Genomic DNA, 17,761 nt, shown 5'->3' with positions numbered 1-17,761 from the left:
TCAAACCTGTTTGTACTTGAAAGAAGAAACCAGGGCTTCCCTTTGGCTCTTGCCCCATGCAGTAGGCAAACCAGTCAAGTTGGCGTCAGTAGGCTGCATGCTTTGGCTTCTGAGCCTGCCGGTCAGTGGGAAGGTCAGATCAGCCTCTTTGGGGACCCACGTTTCAGTTCAGTCAGGAAGCGGCCTCGGGTCAAAGCCATCCATGTATGATAACCTAGCTTGATCGTGACTAAAACTTCAAATCTTTACCTGTCCAATCTCCCAGATAGACAGACAGCTAGGTCTAGACACAGATAAGTGAAATAATGATAGATTGGTTAAAAATTATAGATAGACCACAAAGAATTGGATAAAACAGGTTGGATAAATTTAAAAATTAATAATTAACCCATCCTCTCCATGGGGGGAGTATTTCTTAAGGATGGTATTTCTCAATGAGAATGCTGAGTCATTTTCTTCTTTCCTCATGTTGGGGACATACTCAGTAGTAAACTATAAGTAAATAAACTAAAATCAAACTTCACCTAATCTAGACAGACCAGATCCATCCAGATGAGACTAAACTTTTCTATAAGCCCTGAACCTCCAAAGTATCAATTTTCTATCCATTTTAGTTTCCTAAATATGCTTCTACACATTAATCTGTTCATTGATGTGATGTAGAACATGGTGAATCATTCTATTTTATGATTAGTTTTATGTGTGTGTTTTCTTAATCATCATTATTAGAAGTCTATGTTTCATGGACTCCCGGGACTAAACATAGAGCTGCCCACGGTCTTATACCCCACTCCACTTCCTCAGTATGATGGGCGACCACCTGTCAGACCACAACAATCTGAATCTAGCGCTTCCGGACCAACTGCGGTATGCTTCTGTCTGCTTAGATTTAAATTGTAGATTGTCTTTAATTGCTTGTTATATGTGTTTTCTGTGATTTGTAACACGACTTGTGCCAAAGGCTCCCTTTGAATTTGGCTTCAGTTTAGAGTTTTTAGCATAGTAAATTTAAATTCATCAGACTGCTGAAAATACCAGTTAGAGCGTATTATACTTCTAAGATGCCTAAACAGTGTAGCAGCCATAACAGTGGACATTCACTTTATACCCAAAGCTGCATATCCTTCGTTCCCCAAATGCTTAAGACTATAGGCAAACCAACGTTTTCTCTAAAAGGCTAATTGGTGGGATCCCTGGGTGGCGCAGCGGTTTGGCGCCTGCCTTTGGCCCAGGGCGGGATCCTGGAGACCCGGGATCGAATCCCACGTCGGGCTCCCGGTGCATGGAGCCTGCTTCTCCCTCTGCCTGTGTCTCTGCCTCTCTCTCTCTCTGTGTGACTATCATAAATAAATAAAAATTTATTAAATAAAATAAAATAAAATAAAAGGCTAATTGGTAAATATTGTAGGTCTCTGTTACAAATGCCAAACTGCCCAGCCTGTCCATATAGCTGCCATCTCCCTCATGTTCCCACTGGAGAACCTAGAGCATAAAGAGATAATACTGGCCATGGGATTACATCTAGAAATGTATCAGGTATTACCTATAAAATGCCTGTAATTAGAAATTCTTTCATTCATTGACTTAGGCAACATTAACTGAACATCGCATTAAGGATATAGACTCTGCTTTTTGGAGTTTGGGAAAGAAGAAGTGGATAAATAAACAATGCAGTATTGTGATTTCTTTCATCAGAATATTCACAGGGTACTCTGGGATCACATTCAGGGCACCCAATCCAAATAGAGGCTTAAGAGGGGGCTTTTTAAGTTTGGCAGGCAGACTGAGACTTAAGAATGAATAGACTAAATAAATAAAATCTTAAAAAAAAAAAAAAAAAAAAAGAATGAATAGACTACAAAAAGGAGTCAGGCTTCCTGCATGGAGCCTGTTTCTTCTGTCTCTGCCTCTCTCTCTCTCTCTCTCTCTCTCTCTCTCTGTGTGTGTGTGTGTGTGTGTGTGTCTCATGAATAAATAAATAAAATCTTAAAAAAAAATACAAAAAGGAAGGAGAGTATTTTATTTGGAGGGAACAGAAGGTACGTAAGCATAAAGATCAACACAGCCCATTTGTTAACCAGTAGGCTAGAGTGTCAGGTGCGTGCATGGAAGGCTGGGACACGTGGTAGCAGAGGCCATATCATAAGGGTCTTACACAGTACGCTAAGGAGTTTTTATCTTACACATGGTGGAAACAAAGACTCTTGTATAGGGGAGTGAGGTGATCAGATACACATCTTAGAAAAATCACTACAGTAACAAGTAAAAGGGTTTGAGTCTAGAGCCATGTTAATAATCCAGAAGAGAAGGGATGAGGACCTTCCTTACTCAAAGTCAGGGACCTTGAGAATTCAGAGGGTAGCACAAAGATACATGGAAAGGAAATAGGAGAAAGGGAAAAAACCCTGGCTTTTACTTAGTATCTATAAAGCCCCAGTGCCCTAACACATGCATTGTATATGGTGGATAAGCATCTCTCTACTACATCTAGTGTGGCGCTTGCTATGTATCTTATCTGGGAGAACTGAGAAAATTGTCACTCAGGTCGTTTTCTATTCTTTAATTCTCTTGTGGCTGAATGCTTCCACAACTATGCAGGAAAGGTGCCCTTAACCTCATACTTACAGATGAGGAAGGTTAGGCTGAATGGAAGGCTAAGTGATTTGCACAGAGTGACAGGGAGAATATAAACTCGGGCCGCATGCATGGCCCTGGTGCGTGTACTTTATGCCTTGTTTCCTATGGCCCAGTAGGGTGTGTGCATAAGCGCTTTACTACAGGAATTAAGTGCCACTTTTTTCTCTTCTCCTCTTTTCTTCTTTCCTCATATTGGGGACATACTCAGTAATTATCAAGTGGGAAAGGTACCAGTAGCTGTCATATATATTTTTTCATTTGCTCCTAAAATCAGAATAAAAAGAAAAAATCAAAAGTAAAATCGAAGAAAATCCAGCAAGGAGAAGAGGAAGAGGAAGAATCCAGCGGTGAAAAAGAAGTAGCCCGTGTTCCTAGCTCGGGCAGAGAGCACGTGCATGAAGGGAAGGCTCCCTGTTCCTCCCCCCTTGGAGGCCAGAGTTTGCCGGTGGAGGGAAGCGCTGCAGGAAAAGACCGAGTCTCCCCGCCGTTCCGTTCTGCCAGTTGGAAAAGGGTCAGCAGTAGTGAGTCTGACTATTCTGATGCTGAAGGAGGCATGCAGAGTAAAATGAGGTAGTAGTATTTGGTTATGTTGTTATGCTTTATAATCTGTGTTGCTTCTAAGTTTATAACTTTGTTTAAAAACCTGGCCGGGGGATCCCTGGGTGGCGTAGCGGTTTGGCACCTGCCTTTGGCCCAGGGCGCGATCCTGGAGACCCGGGATCGAATCCCATGTCGGGCTCCCGGTGCATGGAGCCTGCTTCTCCCTCTGCCTATGTCTCTGCCTATCTCTCTCTCGCTGTGTGTGACTATCATAAATAAAAATTAAAAACAAAAAAAAAAAAAAAAACCTGACCGGTAGGGATTCCTGGATGGCTCAGTGGTTTGGTGCCTGCCTTTGGCCCAGGGCACGATCCTGGAGTCCCGGGATCGAGTCCCTCGTTGGGCTTCCGGCATGGAGCCTGCTTCTCCCTCTGCCTGTGTCTCTGCCTCTCTCTCTCTCTCTCTCTCTCTCTGTCTATCATGAATAAATAAATAATAAATCTTTAAAAAAACAAAAAACAAAAACCTGATCGGTATGTGGGATTTAACTTGAAGATTCGTTTATATGGGGCTTTGCCTTACTCTGCGTTTTGCTGTGTATCCTTCATCCGCTTTGTGCATGTGGTTCCTCTGCCTGGAATTTCCTTTCACTCTGTGTGCCTTCTTGCCATGTTAACCACTACTCCTCTTCAGTGTGAGCTCAGCAGTCACATCCTCTGAGAAGTCTTTTTGGACAGTCTCCCGTGTTCCTAGCCCTCCCGTGTTCCTCCCTACCCCCTGCCCAATTCCGGCTTATTTTTTTGACCCTTTGACTTATCCCTGCCTTAGTGTTAATCACAGTGTGCTGCAGTTATCTCTTTAACTGTCTTGTTTCTCCCACTCATGAGCTTATCAGGGGCAGGGGTGGCTTTATGTCTGCTGGCCTCAGCCCAATGCCTGGCACATCCTTAAGTACTCCAGGCATGTTTGCTGGATGACTAGATGCTCTGCAGTGTTTTATATCTAGCAGTAGTTTCCTGATGTCAAACTGTTGCCCTTTTTCTATTCTTGACTTTATTAACTTGTTATATAAACTGTTTTAACATGTTTTGATTAGGTATTTTGAAAAAATCATTTTTTTATTACCATTGCTGGCATCTATACCTTAGGGTTTATTCAGAATGTTGAGTTTTCAATGTATCATTTGAGTTGGCTGGAATAAATAGCCTTTCATGTCTATATTTTTTAAACTTAATATTAAAAGACTTTTTTCTTCCTTCTCTTGGGCAGGTCTTACCAAGCCAAAGTTCGCCAGGGAGCATTAGCTTGTTTTCTTTCTACTATAAAATCAATAGAAAAAAAAGTTCTCTATGGCTACTGGTCAGCCTTTGTACCTGATACACCTGAGCTTGGCAGCCCTCAGTCCGTGTCCTTGATGACTCTTACATTAAAAGATCCTTCTCCGAAGGTAAGAGCATTTAAATTCTCAGTATGATACTAGGAAGAAGAACTTTACACATCTTTTTTATTTTCTCTGCCTTACCTGGTCTCATCTGAATATAGCTGTCTTTAATACCAACCCAAGTCCTGTGTGGAGAATCAGTGGACAGGGAGGAGGATGGGAAGTGGGCCCATGTGAATAACAGGTTGAGAAAGATCATAGTGAGATGGCCTCCTGCCCAGGGCTTGCTTAAAGCCTTAGCACACTGAGTTAGAACTTCAGTGTCCAAAAAAAAAGAAAAAGAAAAAAAGAAAAGAACTTCAGTGTCCCTTTTGAGCTACACTGAAGCAGCTGTGTGCATCCTTCCCTTTGATGAAAATGTTGATTGCCATGGTATTTGTACTAGGAAAGAATAAAAAGCAACTTAAGTATTTAGTGGAATATCTTGGTCTGTAGTGGTTATGAAGGATATGGAAAGCTTAGAAAAATGTTTATGATGGGAAACATAAGAAAACTTTTAGATGACCCTTCAAATGCTCTTAAAGGGTGAAGAAAAAATAAATGGGCTTCAGTTGTACACAAAAAAATTTGCAAATACCCAATATCCTGAGTAGTTAAAAGCAGCAGAAATTTTTCCGATTGACTGAATCAATAGCAAATGAGGACCTGGGAGGAAAAAGGGAAATGAATCGGTGGCAAATAAGTCAGTAATGAAGCCATTCTAGTAATTGAAAGGAAAACTACCATAAAAGTTAAAAGTACATATATTTGAAGAGCCTTCAGCTGAGGGGAGCTGCTGGCAGTAGCCGAGGAGATGGTGCTGTGGAGCAAGTAGCAGGCCAACTAAACCACCAGCTAAGGGTGCAGCTCCCCAGCTAAGGGGATGTGAGACATGTGAATATGGGGTATGAGTACAGAGAGTTTATGGAGTCAGATCTCATGAAAGTGGATTAAAATCAGTTTCATGATGTTTATATATCTTTATTTATTTATTTTTTTAATTTTTATTTATGATAGTCACAGAGAGAGAGAGAGGCAGAGACACAGGCAGAGGGAGAAGCAGGCTCCATGCACCGGGAGCCTGATGTGGGATTCGATCCCGGGTCTTCAGGATCACGCCCTGGGCCAAAGGCAGGCGCCAAACCGCTGCGCCACCCAGGGATCCCTGTTTATATATCTTTATAGTTCTAAATGTTTACATTTGACTTAGAGTGTCATTAGAAATTTTACATACTGCAAAATACTCCTTGATTTGAGTATCTTTCAGATATGTTCTTGCTTTTTAGCTTTGGTGAATGCAAGGAATGTGGTAAGAAGAAAAGTTATAGAACTATAAAACTTCCTCCTAAAGATGTCCTAGATCCAGTACAAAAGCCACATGAAGGCCCTAGAGAAATGGAAAAGAGTCATCATCCTTAAAAAGTATTAAAGAAGGTTGAAGTAATGATTAGAGTTTGTGGGTTGGTTCAGTGTAATGGCAAGTGAAATGATTGTAATCAGCAACTTTGTAGCAGATTTTAGGTTACAAAGGTGTAAATAAGTGTGACAGTCATGGTCCACAGTGAGGCTTAGCTTCTGCATATTTCTGTAGACTGTCCATGTGCACCAAGACATATACTAGAAGAAAGTATATACTAGAGAGGCTTTTTACAAAGACTCCTAGAAAGCTATGTGCAAAAATAAAAAGATGTAAATGGAATGGAGCAGCATTCTGCATTGATCAGAGCTAGATTAAAAGGTACAGCCTTGTGTAAAGGCTGAATGGTCATCTGCTCAAAGGCTCATTGTAAGTGTAGAGTTGGGTGCCTGAAGTTTCTCTTAGCCAAGATGAAATGTGACAAAACAATAGCACATCTTGTTGAAGTGCAGTAATGATACGACCAAGGGTAGATTCACTTGAAAGCACAGTTTTCACTGGTAACACCGAGAAACTTTCCAGAGAGAAATGGACAGAAGAAGAGGGGACTGGACTCTTCCATTCAAAACACTGACAATAGATTATTTTCAGGAAGTTGCAGTATGAGATGCTACAGTGATTAATTGCAAAGGAGAAAACTTACGTATTTCTTTTAGGCTTTGGCAGCAGGGCAGTACTTGGGAAATGGTCACATTTTTATATGTTGGAAATGTGTTTCAGAAAGCACATCCTGTATGCCAGACAGCACGGAGCAAATTATCAGTAAAAATGCCATGATTAATTTATAGATTTCTTCTATGTAAATCCCTGAGGTGTTACAAAAAAGATTATGTATATCAAGATTTGATCTAAGGAACAAACTGTGGGACATACTTTCCTCTTGGTACCTTGAGAATTACCCTGATTTTCAAATACCATGATGATTATTTTTCTTTCTTTTTTTTTTTTTTTTTAAAGATTTTATTTATTTATTCATGATAGTCACAGAGAGAGAGAGAGAGAGACAGAGAGAGAAGCAGAGCGAGAAGCAGGCTCCATGCACCGGGAGTCCGATGTGGGATTCGATCCCAGGTCTCCAGGATCGCGCCCTGGGCCAAAGGCAGGCGCCAAACCGCTGCGCCACCCAGGGATCCCGATGATTATTTTTCTTTTGGAGAGCTATGAAATGTGGAAACAAAATCTAGAGTAATAGCATAACTATGAAAGGGAATAAAGCAAGTTTTTAAATATCATGAACTAGTAGGTAATCAGGTTTTCTCTCATAAGGCCAACCAAGAACAGATGACCTTGGCTTGGATATCTCCAGATCTAGAGACACTGATGTAGTGTTCAAATGCCTCCACCCTAAAGGCAACCAACTTTGGGAATACACTCCAATAAAATTAACCTTGAATATGGGTGCAGAATAAGCAATCCTGGGATGAAACCAAACAAGGGAATAGCCAGGTGTATCAAAACCTCACTGCTATCCACTCCCAGAAAGATTGAGACCAAACATAAAAAAAGGAAAACATAAGGATTGACTGAGCTACCTTAGCAAATATTTCTGCCTTACACATTAGTAGCAAAAAGAGGGAAAGTGCTTTCCTGTTTCATTACCTTTGAACAAGACTGCCTGTCCAAAGAAGTGAAACTACCCACTGGTGAAACAGAGCACACTGACATTTATCACATTGAAAAGACCTCAACCATCATTGTTAATATTCTGACAATAAAAACTTAACAAAATGAACTCTCTGGAGAGCTGCACCTCTTATGGTTTGTTTGCACATCAGTAGTTTCTGCTGAAAGTGCTGATCAGAACTGATAAATAGTATATTAAATATTGATATAAGACCCAGTGAAGCAGAACTTGATTCAGTGTCATAAATAGCATTTTTTTTTAGCAAGAAAGATATATTAAACAAGGTTTAAAGGAAATTAGAACTAAGAGAAGTAGAATTTGATATAAGATCACATTTTTTTACATAGATTTCATACCTCAGTGATATATTTCAGTGACATTACTTTTGTTTTCATTTTTGAGCATTAATTCATCTCTCTCCACAACTTGGTTTTTAATTGTAATTGATTTGTGAGCTGTTTGGGGAATCATGGTTTTTATTTTTATTTTTTTTTTTTTTTATTTTTTTTTATTTTTTAATTTTTTTTGGAATCATGGTTTTTAATTGCCATCTAAAGAAATGGAAGTTTAGCATAACATCTATCTTTTTCAGTTCAGATCAGCCATCCAATCAGGTGTTGGGAAACTATGTTTTTGTAAGACCCATGAGCTAAGAATAGTTTTATGCTTTTAAATGGTTTTTAGGGACGCCTGGGTGGCTTAGTGGTTGAGTGTCTGCCTTCAGCTCAGATCGTGATTCTGGGGTCCTGGGATCAAGTCCCGCATCATAAAAATTATATGAAATTCAGATTTCATTGTCCATAGTAAAACTTTATTAGAACATAGTCCGATTTATTCTTCATTTAATGTCTCTGCTACTATGGCTGGGTGGTTGCAACAGAGACTTTTAGGCTTACAAGGTCTAAAATGTCTAAAATATAAAGTATGTGCTGCTGGTCCTTTGCAGAAAATGTTTGCCAGCCCTGATCTAAGTAATTTTTGAGTCAGCTGACTTGTGACTTGTGCATGAGTTCTTTCTCGCTGTCTCTCTCTGTCTCACACACACACACACACACACACACACACAGAGGCACACAATTTCTTAATACATTGTCAACTTCCTAACTTCAGCAATGATGCTTAATTCTGGAGACTCATATTGCTATACTATAAATTTATTCTCAAAGCAGTCAATTTTCAGTTTTTTGTTTGTAAGTCCACTCTACAAAAGGCATGCAAAAGTGACTTATTTCTTGTTACTTGGAGGTGATATAGTTGATGTTTTTCTGGAAAACCTTTTTACACCAAAGTTAGATATGCTTCATGACGAGCACATACTTAGATTCGAATTATAATGTTGATTCTTCATTTTAAAAATATCTGACAGTGTTTAATTGGCATTTTGGGGGTACAGTATTACATTATTAGCCCTGCATTTATCACCTACGTTACATTTTGGTTAAATTGGCTTTCTTTTTATTTCATTTTTTTCTTTCATGCTTTTTAAGACCACAGAATCATCGAGTACAAATTGAAAGTCATCTTTTAACATTATAAACACAGTCTTAACTCCAGTGAGCCTTTTCCTGACAAGCACAGCAGACCATTGACAAAGGGGCACATACTTTCCTCTCTATCCCTCAGGTTATAGTTAATGATTTTCCTTTATTTGCTTATCAAAGACTCTCACTGCAGGCAGCGTTTGTTTTGATTCCTATGAATGTTTCTGAAAAGTTGGATCACTAATGATGCCCACTAAGATGAATGTACATAAAGTTCCTGATACTCTCTTTAATTAACTTTTTTAATTGTAAAAAATGGATGCATCAGGAAAGCAGAGAAAGCAGCGTGTTTAATGTAAAACAGACTCCATACTCATGTATTTTTTTTTCTACCCCATGAGTATTTCACTGTCTCTTTTCACTTGGCCTTATGCTTGAATGAAGTAGCCTCTAATCTTTAAGTTATTCGTACATTCATGATTTCAGGTTTTCATACTGTGGTGTAGCTTAGACTTATTCCTTACCATAAGAAAACCTAACAGCAATGTAATGGAAGTGCAAGTGGCCTAGTTCATGGCTACTGTTAGGACCTGCTAGATAACCCTACTGCCTCTGTTTTCCTACATGATTGGAAATACTTTGAAAATTAAAAACAAAAATAGGAAGAAGGGGATTTGACTCGTGATCAGTAACTGATTGGGATCATCCTGAAATTTCAGACACGTGCATGTGCTCTGCAAGTTTTATCTGCTATCTTGGAAGGCTCAAAGCAATTTCTTTCTGTTGCTGAAGATACCAGTGATCACAGAAGGGCTTTCACGCCCTTCTCCGTAATGATTGCATCCAGCATTAGAGAATTGCACAGATGTCTTTTGTTAGCTCTGGTGGCCGAATCATCCTCACAGACCCTTACTCAAATAATTAAGGTAAGCGTGCCAAGTTACCCATAGGTTCTGGAGGGTTTTCTCTGCTCAGTTTTGCATAATGTTTTATACTTTCCAAAAGTAATTTGACTTAAGAATGTAACTAAGTAGTAATTTTACTTAAAAGATATCCTATTTGGAAGTCTAACTGGTGATTTTATTTAAAGCTACCCTATTTATTTAAAGCTATCCTGTTGTGCCTACTTATTTGATCTTACCCATAATTTCTATATGTCCAAATAAATGATTTACTAAAATACTCCTATTTTTAGTATTAAGTTGTACCAATGAGAACATAAGTACTATTCCCCTAAAAAAAAGGACAAAAAAGAGAAAAACTGATTTTCAAATGAATATGAAGACTTTGCTTTTTAAATTAAATGCTATAAAGTTTTGTGTCTCTGCTCTGGCTTAATCAGACCTATTGATAGGCTATTCTTTATTTTGCAGTGCCTTGCAAATTTAGTGTCAAATTCACCTTATAACCGTCTGAAACTCAGCCTGTTGACCAAAGTCTGGAACCAGATAAAGCCTTATATCCGCCACAAAGGTTGGTGGTAGTTTAAAATCAATTGCTTTTTTATATCCATCAAATGTAGATTGTTAGTTTAAAAAATATTTAAGGCATTTTTATAGCTCTAAGATATCTCTACTTGTTCTCATGTTTTGGGGAAATCAGCTATTGCTAGAAACCCACTTTTGACCACTGAGCCCCAGTGGACACCACTGGAAGGAAAAGAGAGAATTAACTGTAAGGATTACTAGTTCTTTACTACTTCGGTACAGTGACTTTAGAATTAGGGGTGAGGCAAGTGTGGGGTGTGGGAGCAGGCTCTGATATATAATGCACAGTTCATGTCCTTCAGGCAAAAGTAAGGATGGATAGGGGTGACCAGTTGGTTAAGCATCCAACTCTTGATTTTGACTCAGGTCAGGATCTCAGGGTCACTATGCTGGGGCGGGGGGGGGGGGGGCGGCTGGGGGAGTGCAGTCTGCACTCAGTGGGGAGTCTTCTTGGAATTCTCTCTCCCTCTGCCTCTCCCCCCACTTGTGCGTATGTGCTCTCTCTCTAAAATAAATATTTAGAAAAAAAAGGATGGATAGTCACATAGACATCATCTTTTTAGAAAAAAAAAAAAACTGGAATATAAAACCTAACTTCTTTAACATTGTCTCCTCTGAATTTCAGATAAAATTCTAGAACCTCAAATCCCCACTGACACAATCTTATTTCTTATTATTTCCTGGCTTACTCCCACACATAATATATATATGCTATAATACTTGCATGGAGAACATTTGTTTTTCTTTTGGTTGCAAGCTTTAGGATCAGACCATATTCCAGTAAGTTAAGTTTTTCGGTGAGAATTCTGGTACTTGAAGGAGGTGGTAATGTTTCTGTGACATCATGGAAGAGCTAGTGGACCTGGAGTCAGGCTGAGGGTCTGCAGCCCATATCTGTTTTGCCATCTCATAATTGCAGCTATCAGAACCCTTGTTTCCTCCTAAGAGGAAGAAGTAGACCCACCTCATATAAGATATTTATAAGGCTTAAATGAGTTAATGATGTGTAAACTAAGTCCAATTCACTTGTTTCCCCAATGTGTAAAAGGGGACCCAGAAAGGTAAGTCTTGCCTTGGGGTCTCTTATCATGTCAGTGGCAGAAGTAAGATGGAAACAATCCACGTCTTTGGGCTTAGTCCCTTGCTCTTTCACTGCACCAGCTTTTCTCTATCTGTAAACTGAGAGCAGTAGGTCATGTCTCAAAAGTCCTTTCCAGCTTTGCGTAGTGGCAGTATCATAGCCAATGAGGTTTATCCGAGGCGCAATTATTGCTAATCAAAAGTCCCTTCCAAGTATCTGGCTTGATCTTCCAATATTTTTATTTTTAAAATAGTCAAACCCCCAGAAATCTGAAAGAATAGTATAGTGAACATCAGCCTACATCTACCTAGATTTCACAGTTAACATTTGTTATGTTGGCTTTGCCTCCATCCACATATATGCATCTGTGTATGTGTATGCATATACGTGTATAAATATCTATATTTTTGAACCATTTGAAAGTCAGTTACAGACACGATATTTCATCCTAAATATCTCAGCATGAACCTTTTTTTTTTAAGAATAAAGACAATCTCCAAAAAAACACACCACTATTCTCGCACCTAAGAAAATTACATTGGTTCCATGCACCTAAGAAAATTATACTGGTTCCATAATACTGTCTGGTATCTACTCCACGTTCAGATTTCCCCATGTCTCAAAAAGTCTTTTCCTCGACTTTTTTCTTTCTTTTTTTTTTAAAGATTTTATTTATTCATGAGAGACACAGAGAGAGGCAGAAACATAGGCAGAGGGAGAAGCACACTCCCTATAGGGAGCCTGTTGTGGGACTCGATCCCAGAACCCCAGAACCCCAGGATCATGACCTGAGCCAAAGGCAGATACTCAATTACTAAGCCACCCAGGTGCCCCGTTTCCTCATTTTTTGTAAGCACTTGAGTTCATTCTGGGTGTATGCATTACATATCATTATCATGTCACTCTAGTCTCTTCTAACCTAGAACAGTCTCGTCACCCCTTTCTTTCTTTCGCCACGTTGATTTACGGATGAGTCCCAGACAGTTGTCTTCCAGCACGTTTCACATGCTCAGTTTCTTTACAGTGTTGTTGAACTTCTGTTTGTGTCCCATGTATTTCTCTAAGCTGGAAGTTAGGGCTAGGGATTTAATTAGATATAGGTTAACCAAGGATGTCCTAGTTCTCCATTGCCTGCGGTGGTAATTACAATCTCTATGATAGCTGTTTCCACAGTGATAGTGATTCCCACTAACTTTGACAGATGTGAATGTTCGAGTGTCAAGCTTCACTCTTTTGGGAGCCATAGTCTCCACTCACGCACCTTTACCTGAAGTCCAGCTGCTTTTACAGCAACCCTGTTCTTCCGGACTCAACAATAGCAATTCAGCGACTCCCCACCTCAGCACTCCTGACTGGTGGAAGAAGGCCCCCTCAGGACCCTTTCTGGAAGAAGCATCAGTTAGCTCCCCAAAGGGGACTTCAGAGCCCTGCTGGCTCATCCGACTCTGCATTTCCACTGTTGTATTGCCCAAGGAGGATTCCTGTTCAGGTAGCGATGCTGGCTGTGCGGCAGGAAGCACCTATGAACCATCCCCTATGCGGCTGGAGGCCTTACAGGTAGGAGGTTTCAGCTCCTCATTTCTGAAATGGAAGAAATAATTCTGCCTTCAAAGGATGCTGGATTGTGAGAAGTGAGTCCATGAAAATAATGTAAAATGGAGCCACAGGGCAGAGGTGTTAGGGGAAGTTGTATTTTAGGTGTGAGTGCTCTATTATTTTGTTTTGGGTGGAGGTTGGGAGAAGACTTGGTTGTAAATATCAGATGCATTCCTTTTTGTTGTAAGCCATTTTAATCACCTCTGTTTTTATGTGACAGGTGGGTATGCTAGATGATACAGTAATTTTTTTTTTAAGATTTTATTTATTTATTCATGAGACAGAGAGAGAGATTGGCAGAGACATAGGCAGAGGGAGAAGCGGTCTCCATGCAGGGAGCTCGATGTAGAACTTGTTCTCAGTACTCCGGGCTCACGCCCCAAGCCAAAGGCAGATGCTCAACTGCTGAGCCACCCAGGCGTCCCATGTTGATACAGTAATTCTGAAAGAAATTGTACAGTTCATCTTTGATTTCTGCAGCTTTAAGTAAATCTGTAACTCTCCATAATTTCTCTTTCATCTTTTGTCTGCTTAGAGACTACAAAATAAATGCTCCTTCAAAGGAAGAGAACAATCTTAGGTTAATGTACTCGCTTCTTCTGTACTCAGCTGTGATCTAAGACACGGGTTTGGTTCTGCACTCTCCTGCTAATTGTTGGATTGATATTAAACATGCCCTTTAGCCTTTAACTTTTGCAGCCTTAGCTCCTTCAATTGAAGTATTCAGTTAGCCCTTGCCTCAGAATTGTTCCCAGCTTCATTAATATCGACAATCTTAATGAAACACATTTCATAAATTATAAAGCATCATGGAATTATATGATATAGTGAATTGATTTTAGTTGTAAAGATTCTGGTGGTTCATTTCATTTAACATTAGATCACTGCCCCTGGTTAAGTGTGAGTGATTTCTGAAACCTTAAAGCACTTTTCTGGATATTGTGGCCCCACATTGCATTCAGGTCTTGGCGTGTATTCTCTTTGCAGGTGTTAGCTCATCTGGCTAGGGGCTACTTTTCAATGGCTCAAGTGTACTTAATGGAGCTTGGAGAGGTGATTTGCAAGTGCATGGGGGAAGCAGATCCATCCATTCAGCTTCATGGAGCAAAGGTAACTTTTGTGAAAAGTCTCCTTTTTTCTTCTCTTCCTTTATGTTGTTCCCTCTGCTACATGTCTCTGTATTCTGAGGTTTTTATAGAGGTTTCAGGTAGGGAAAGTCATACATTCCTTTATTTTCAGCTCTAATATAAACCCAAAGAATTCATTTGACAATATACTAACAATATATATCTGGTGATTTTTTTCCTGAAAGAAAGCCTCTGACATAGGAATTGCTAAGATAAGAAAGAAAATTCAGTTGGAAATTAATTTCCCCTTGATTTGAGGTCATCTCCAAACAAGTGAGGTTTCCTACCTCCATGCTTCTAATACTGGGCTTTGATAATCTATTTCCTTTACCTCGGCAGCTTCTGGAAGAACTGGGTACAGGCTTAATACAACAGTATAAACCAGACTCTTCCATAGCATCTGATCAGAGAGTGCCAGTCAGCTTGGTAAGTACATGTCAGTTCACAGTTTTCTCCTTTCTTAGTACTTCAGTCAGATTTGAGGCTTAGTGATAAAGTGAAGGAAACAGTATAGTTTCTTCCACTGTCAAAAACTAGTTTATAATCTGTGATGACATGATACTAGCATAAATAGGATTTATTTGGGCTTCGGTTTATTTGCATTTCAGTGTGTGGTCAGATTATGTGTAATAGAGAGCCAGCAATTGAAACATCAATATTTCTTCTGCATAAAACCTAATTTGGTTGTTCATCCTGCCCAAGAGGCAGACTGAAATAATGGGAAGAGCCAAGGATTTGGAATCAGAAGGCATGAGATCAAATGTAGGGAGCACCATTAATGGATGTATGAGCATAGTTTCCTCATAAAGAGGAATAATAATCTTTAACTCCTGGGGCTGTTGGAAGATTGAAATGTAAAGATGCTGGCACATAGTAGGTGCTTGATAGATTTCCATTCCCTTAACTCCCTCACCACTGCACCCCCCTAGTTCCTATTAAAGTCCTGTGATCTGAGGTTGTTTCTGCTGCCCCCACACTGGCAGGCCTTTAGAAGAGGAATATGTGGACCTCTTAAAAGTGATGGCTTTTCCTCCTGTCCTCCTCGTCCTGCCTGTTCTCTTCCCTTTGCAATTTCCATCATCCTTGCAAGGAATTAGGGATACCTAGCCCTAGTCCTTTCATGAGACTGCCATAAAACTGAAATGTCACCATTCACAGGAGGTGAGTTGAACTTTGCTCAGACAGACCTGAGTTTGCATCCAGATGTCCCCCTCCTGCTCGTCAAGTGACTTTAGGCGAGACTCATCTGTTCACACTTGGGTATCGTTTCATCCATTAAAAAAAGATACAGAGACCCCAGGTTGAGCGTCTGCCTTTGGCTCAGGGTGTGATCCTGGGGTCTGGCATCAAGTGCCACGTCAGGCTCCCTGCATGGAGCCTGCTTCTCCCTCTGCCTGTGTCTCTGCCTCTCTGTCTCTCTCATGAAAGAATAAATGAAATCTTAAAAAAAAAAAAAAGAAAAGATACACTTTCTATATTACTTGTCAATTGCTGAGTAGTAGATTATACAAAACATTTAGCAGCTTAAAACAATATATATCCTCTTACATGGTTTCTGTGACACAGGAATTGGGAGTAGCTTAACTCAGGTCTCTCTGAGGTTGCCGTCAGGATCCCAGGAGGGGCTGCAGTTACCTGAACTTGACAGAGGTTCGAGGATCTTCACCATGGCTCACTTATTTATACCTAGCAAATTAGTGCTGCCTTTTGGTGGTGGGCCTCACTTCCTCCTCCCCATGAGGACCTCTCCAGAGGACTGCATGAGTGTCTTCTTGATACAGTGGCTGGCTTTCCCTGCCAGAGAAACAAGAGAATCAAGAGCAAGACAGAAGCTACAGTGTTTTTATGACCGTGCTTTGGATATTTCATTGTCATTTCCATAGCACCCTACTGGATACACAGGTCAGCCCTAGCCACTGTGCAGGCAAAGGGCCACCTCCTTAACATAGGAGGTGAGAATCACTGTGAGCCATCATACCTGTCCAAAGTCTTCTGGTTTGGGGTGAGAAAGGCCCAAATTGGATTTTTAGGAGCTGGGATTTAGGGGAGAACAGAACTGTGCTGTGGGATACATGGTAAAACTCAGGACTAAATCCATGGGGCAGAAAGTAGAGATACCAAACCACAGATAGGTTTGCAAATGCACGTGAATCCCCAGGTTTTTAGAACGCATGGGAAAGAAAGTGTTCTAGGTATCTTTGGAGGCCTCTTGAGAGCCTTAGAGTGGAGCTCATTCCTCAAAGTGCTCACAACAGAGCCCCCTGTTCAGTTAAAGAGTTGCCATTATGCATCAGGCCCCAGGTGAGGAACTTCACACACAGCATTACATTTTACTCTCACCTAGACTCTGCCAAGTAGACAGCTTCACCCTGTTCTACTGAAGAGGAACTGACAATGAGACAGGTTCAGTGACTTGTCCAAGGTTGCAGAGATGGGATGTAGCCACTGAAGGATCCAGCCCCAGCTCTGCCTCTGGATCCTGCGTTCTTTGGGCTCTGGTACCAGCCTCTGGGCTCTGTGGGACCCTGATGCCATCCCTTCACACCTCAGTTTCCTTGTGTGAAAGTAGAGATAATGACTCTACTTCATTTAATTGTGCTGAGGACTGCGGTGGATAGATGTGTGTGAGACACTGAGGGCAGCGCCTGGCATATGAGATGCTCTCTGGAAAACTTGAGGGGCCATGGCTGCTGCTGTTACCGCCATCCTTTACCCCCTTTGTCATGATTGTCTTCTCTGGCCGCCTGACAGTAGCAGACCATTTTCTGGTCATTAAAGTAGAAGGAGGCAGTCATTGTTTTCTGAAGTTCCTTCCATTGCTGTAGAAGAAGGACTAGCAGAAGCACTTAAAAGAAGCCACTACTTTATAGAAGGATATTTCATTACTACAGCCCCCTGTGGCAGTCTGCATTGAGTTGGTTCCATTGTTGGTTCATGGTGGCGGTTTTAACTGTGGCCCTGTTCCAGGTGGTGATGTTCTGGACTATGATGCTGAACGGCCCTCTGCCTAGAGCCCTGCAGAATTCCGAGCACCCAACTCTGCAAGCGAGCGCCTGTGACGCTCTGTCTTCTATCCTGCCCGAGGCCTTCAGCAGCCTGCCGGTAAACTGAGGAGTGCTTGCTCAGCCCTGAGTGCCCACCCTCCCCCCACCCTGCCCCAGCATCAGAGCTTCTGTTTGATTCAGATTCTTTTTCATTATGAGTCAGTATTGAACAGGCTCTCTGAGAAAGGGGGGCTCAGTCTACTTGAGTCTGGGGTGAGGGCAGTGGTACAACTTAAAGTCTTAATGTCCTGGGAAGAGCCTTTCCTCCCTGTGCTTAGAGGGTGGGTGGTAGAAGGCAGGCGAGAGG

At 40.9% G+C, this 17,761-nt stretch overlaps 1 protein-coding gene, 1 long non-coding RNA gene and 1 other non-coding gene across 12 annotated transcripts in view; 2 read left to right on the top strand and 1 right to left on the bottom strand.

The window, feature by feature from the left end:
* Positions 1 to 17,761, top strand: part of HEATR6 (HEAT repeat containing 6) — a 40,305-nt gene that overhangs the window by 10,146 nt on the left and 12,398 nt on the right. For all 10 annotated transcript variants that reach the window (XM_038548075.1, XM_038548074.1, XM_038548067.1 and 7 more), the window contains exons 7-15: positions 730 to 867; positions 2,912 to 3,207; positions 4,447 to 4,624; positions 9,839 to 10,045; positions 10,493 to 10,592; positions 12,889 to 13,244; positions 14,271 to 14,393; positions 14,750 to 14,836; positions 17,378 to 17,512. In XM_038548075.1, coding sequence (XP_038404003.1) covers positions 730 to 867; positions 2,912 to 3,207; positions 4,447 to 4,624; positions 9,839 to 10,045; positions 10,493 to 10,592; positions 12,889 to 13,244; positions 14,271 to 14,393; positions 14,750 to 14,836; positions 17,378 to 17,512 — 1,620 coding nt within the window. The remainder of the gene's footprint in view (positions 1 to 729; positions 868 to 2,911; positions 3,208 to 4,446; positions 4,625 to 9,838; positions 10,046 to 10,492; positions 10,593 to 12,888; positions 13,245 to 14,270; positions 14,394 to 14,749; positions 14,837 to 17,377; positions 17,513 to 17,761) is intronic.
* LOC111097420 lies at positions 11,107 to 17,555 on the bottom strand. Its single transcript, XR_005364649.1, has 3 exons — positions 16,751 to 17,555; positions 15,959 to 16,204; positions 11,107 to 13,725 (listed from the first exon to the last, which is right to left on the bottom strand). It is a non-coding gene; the product is annotated as an uncharacterized LOC111097420 (long non-coding RNA).
* LOC119873533 lies at positions 11,822 to 11,966 on the top strand. Its single transcript, XR_005365120.1, has one exon. It is a non-coding gene; the product is annotated as a U4 spliceosomal RNA (small nuclear RNA).

This window comes from Canis lupus, chromosome 9 (genome assembly GCF_011100685.1).
Source record: "Canis lupus familiaris isolate Mischka breed German Shepherd chromosome 9, alternate assembly UU_Cfam_GSD_1.0, whole genome shotgun sequence".
NCBI lineage: Eukaryota > Metazoa > Chordata > Mammalia > Carnivora > Canidae > Canis > Canis lupus.
This window is presented reverse-complemented; position numbering and strand designations above follow the sequence as displayed.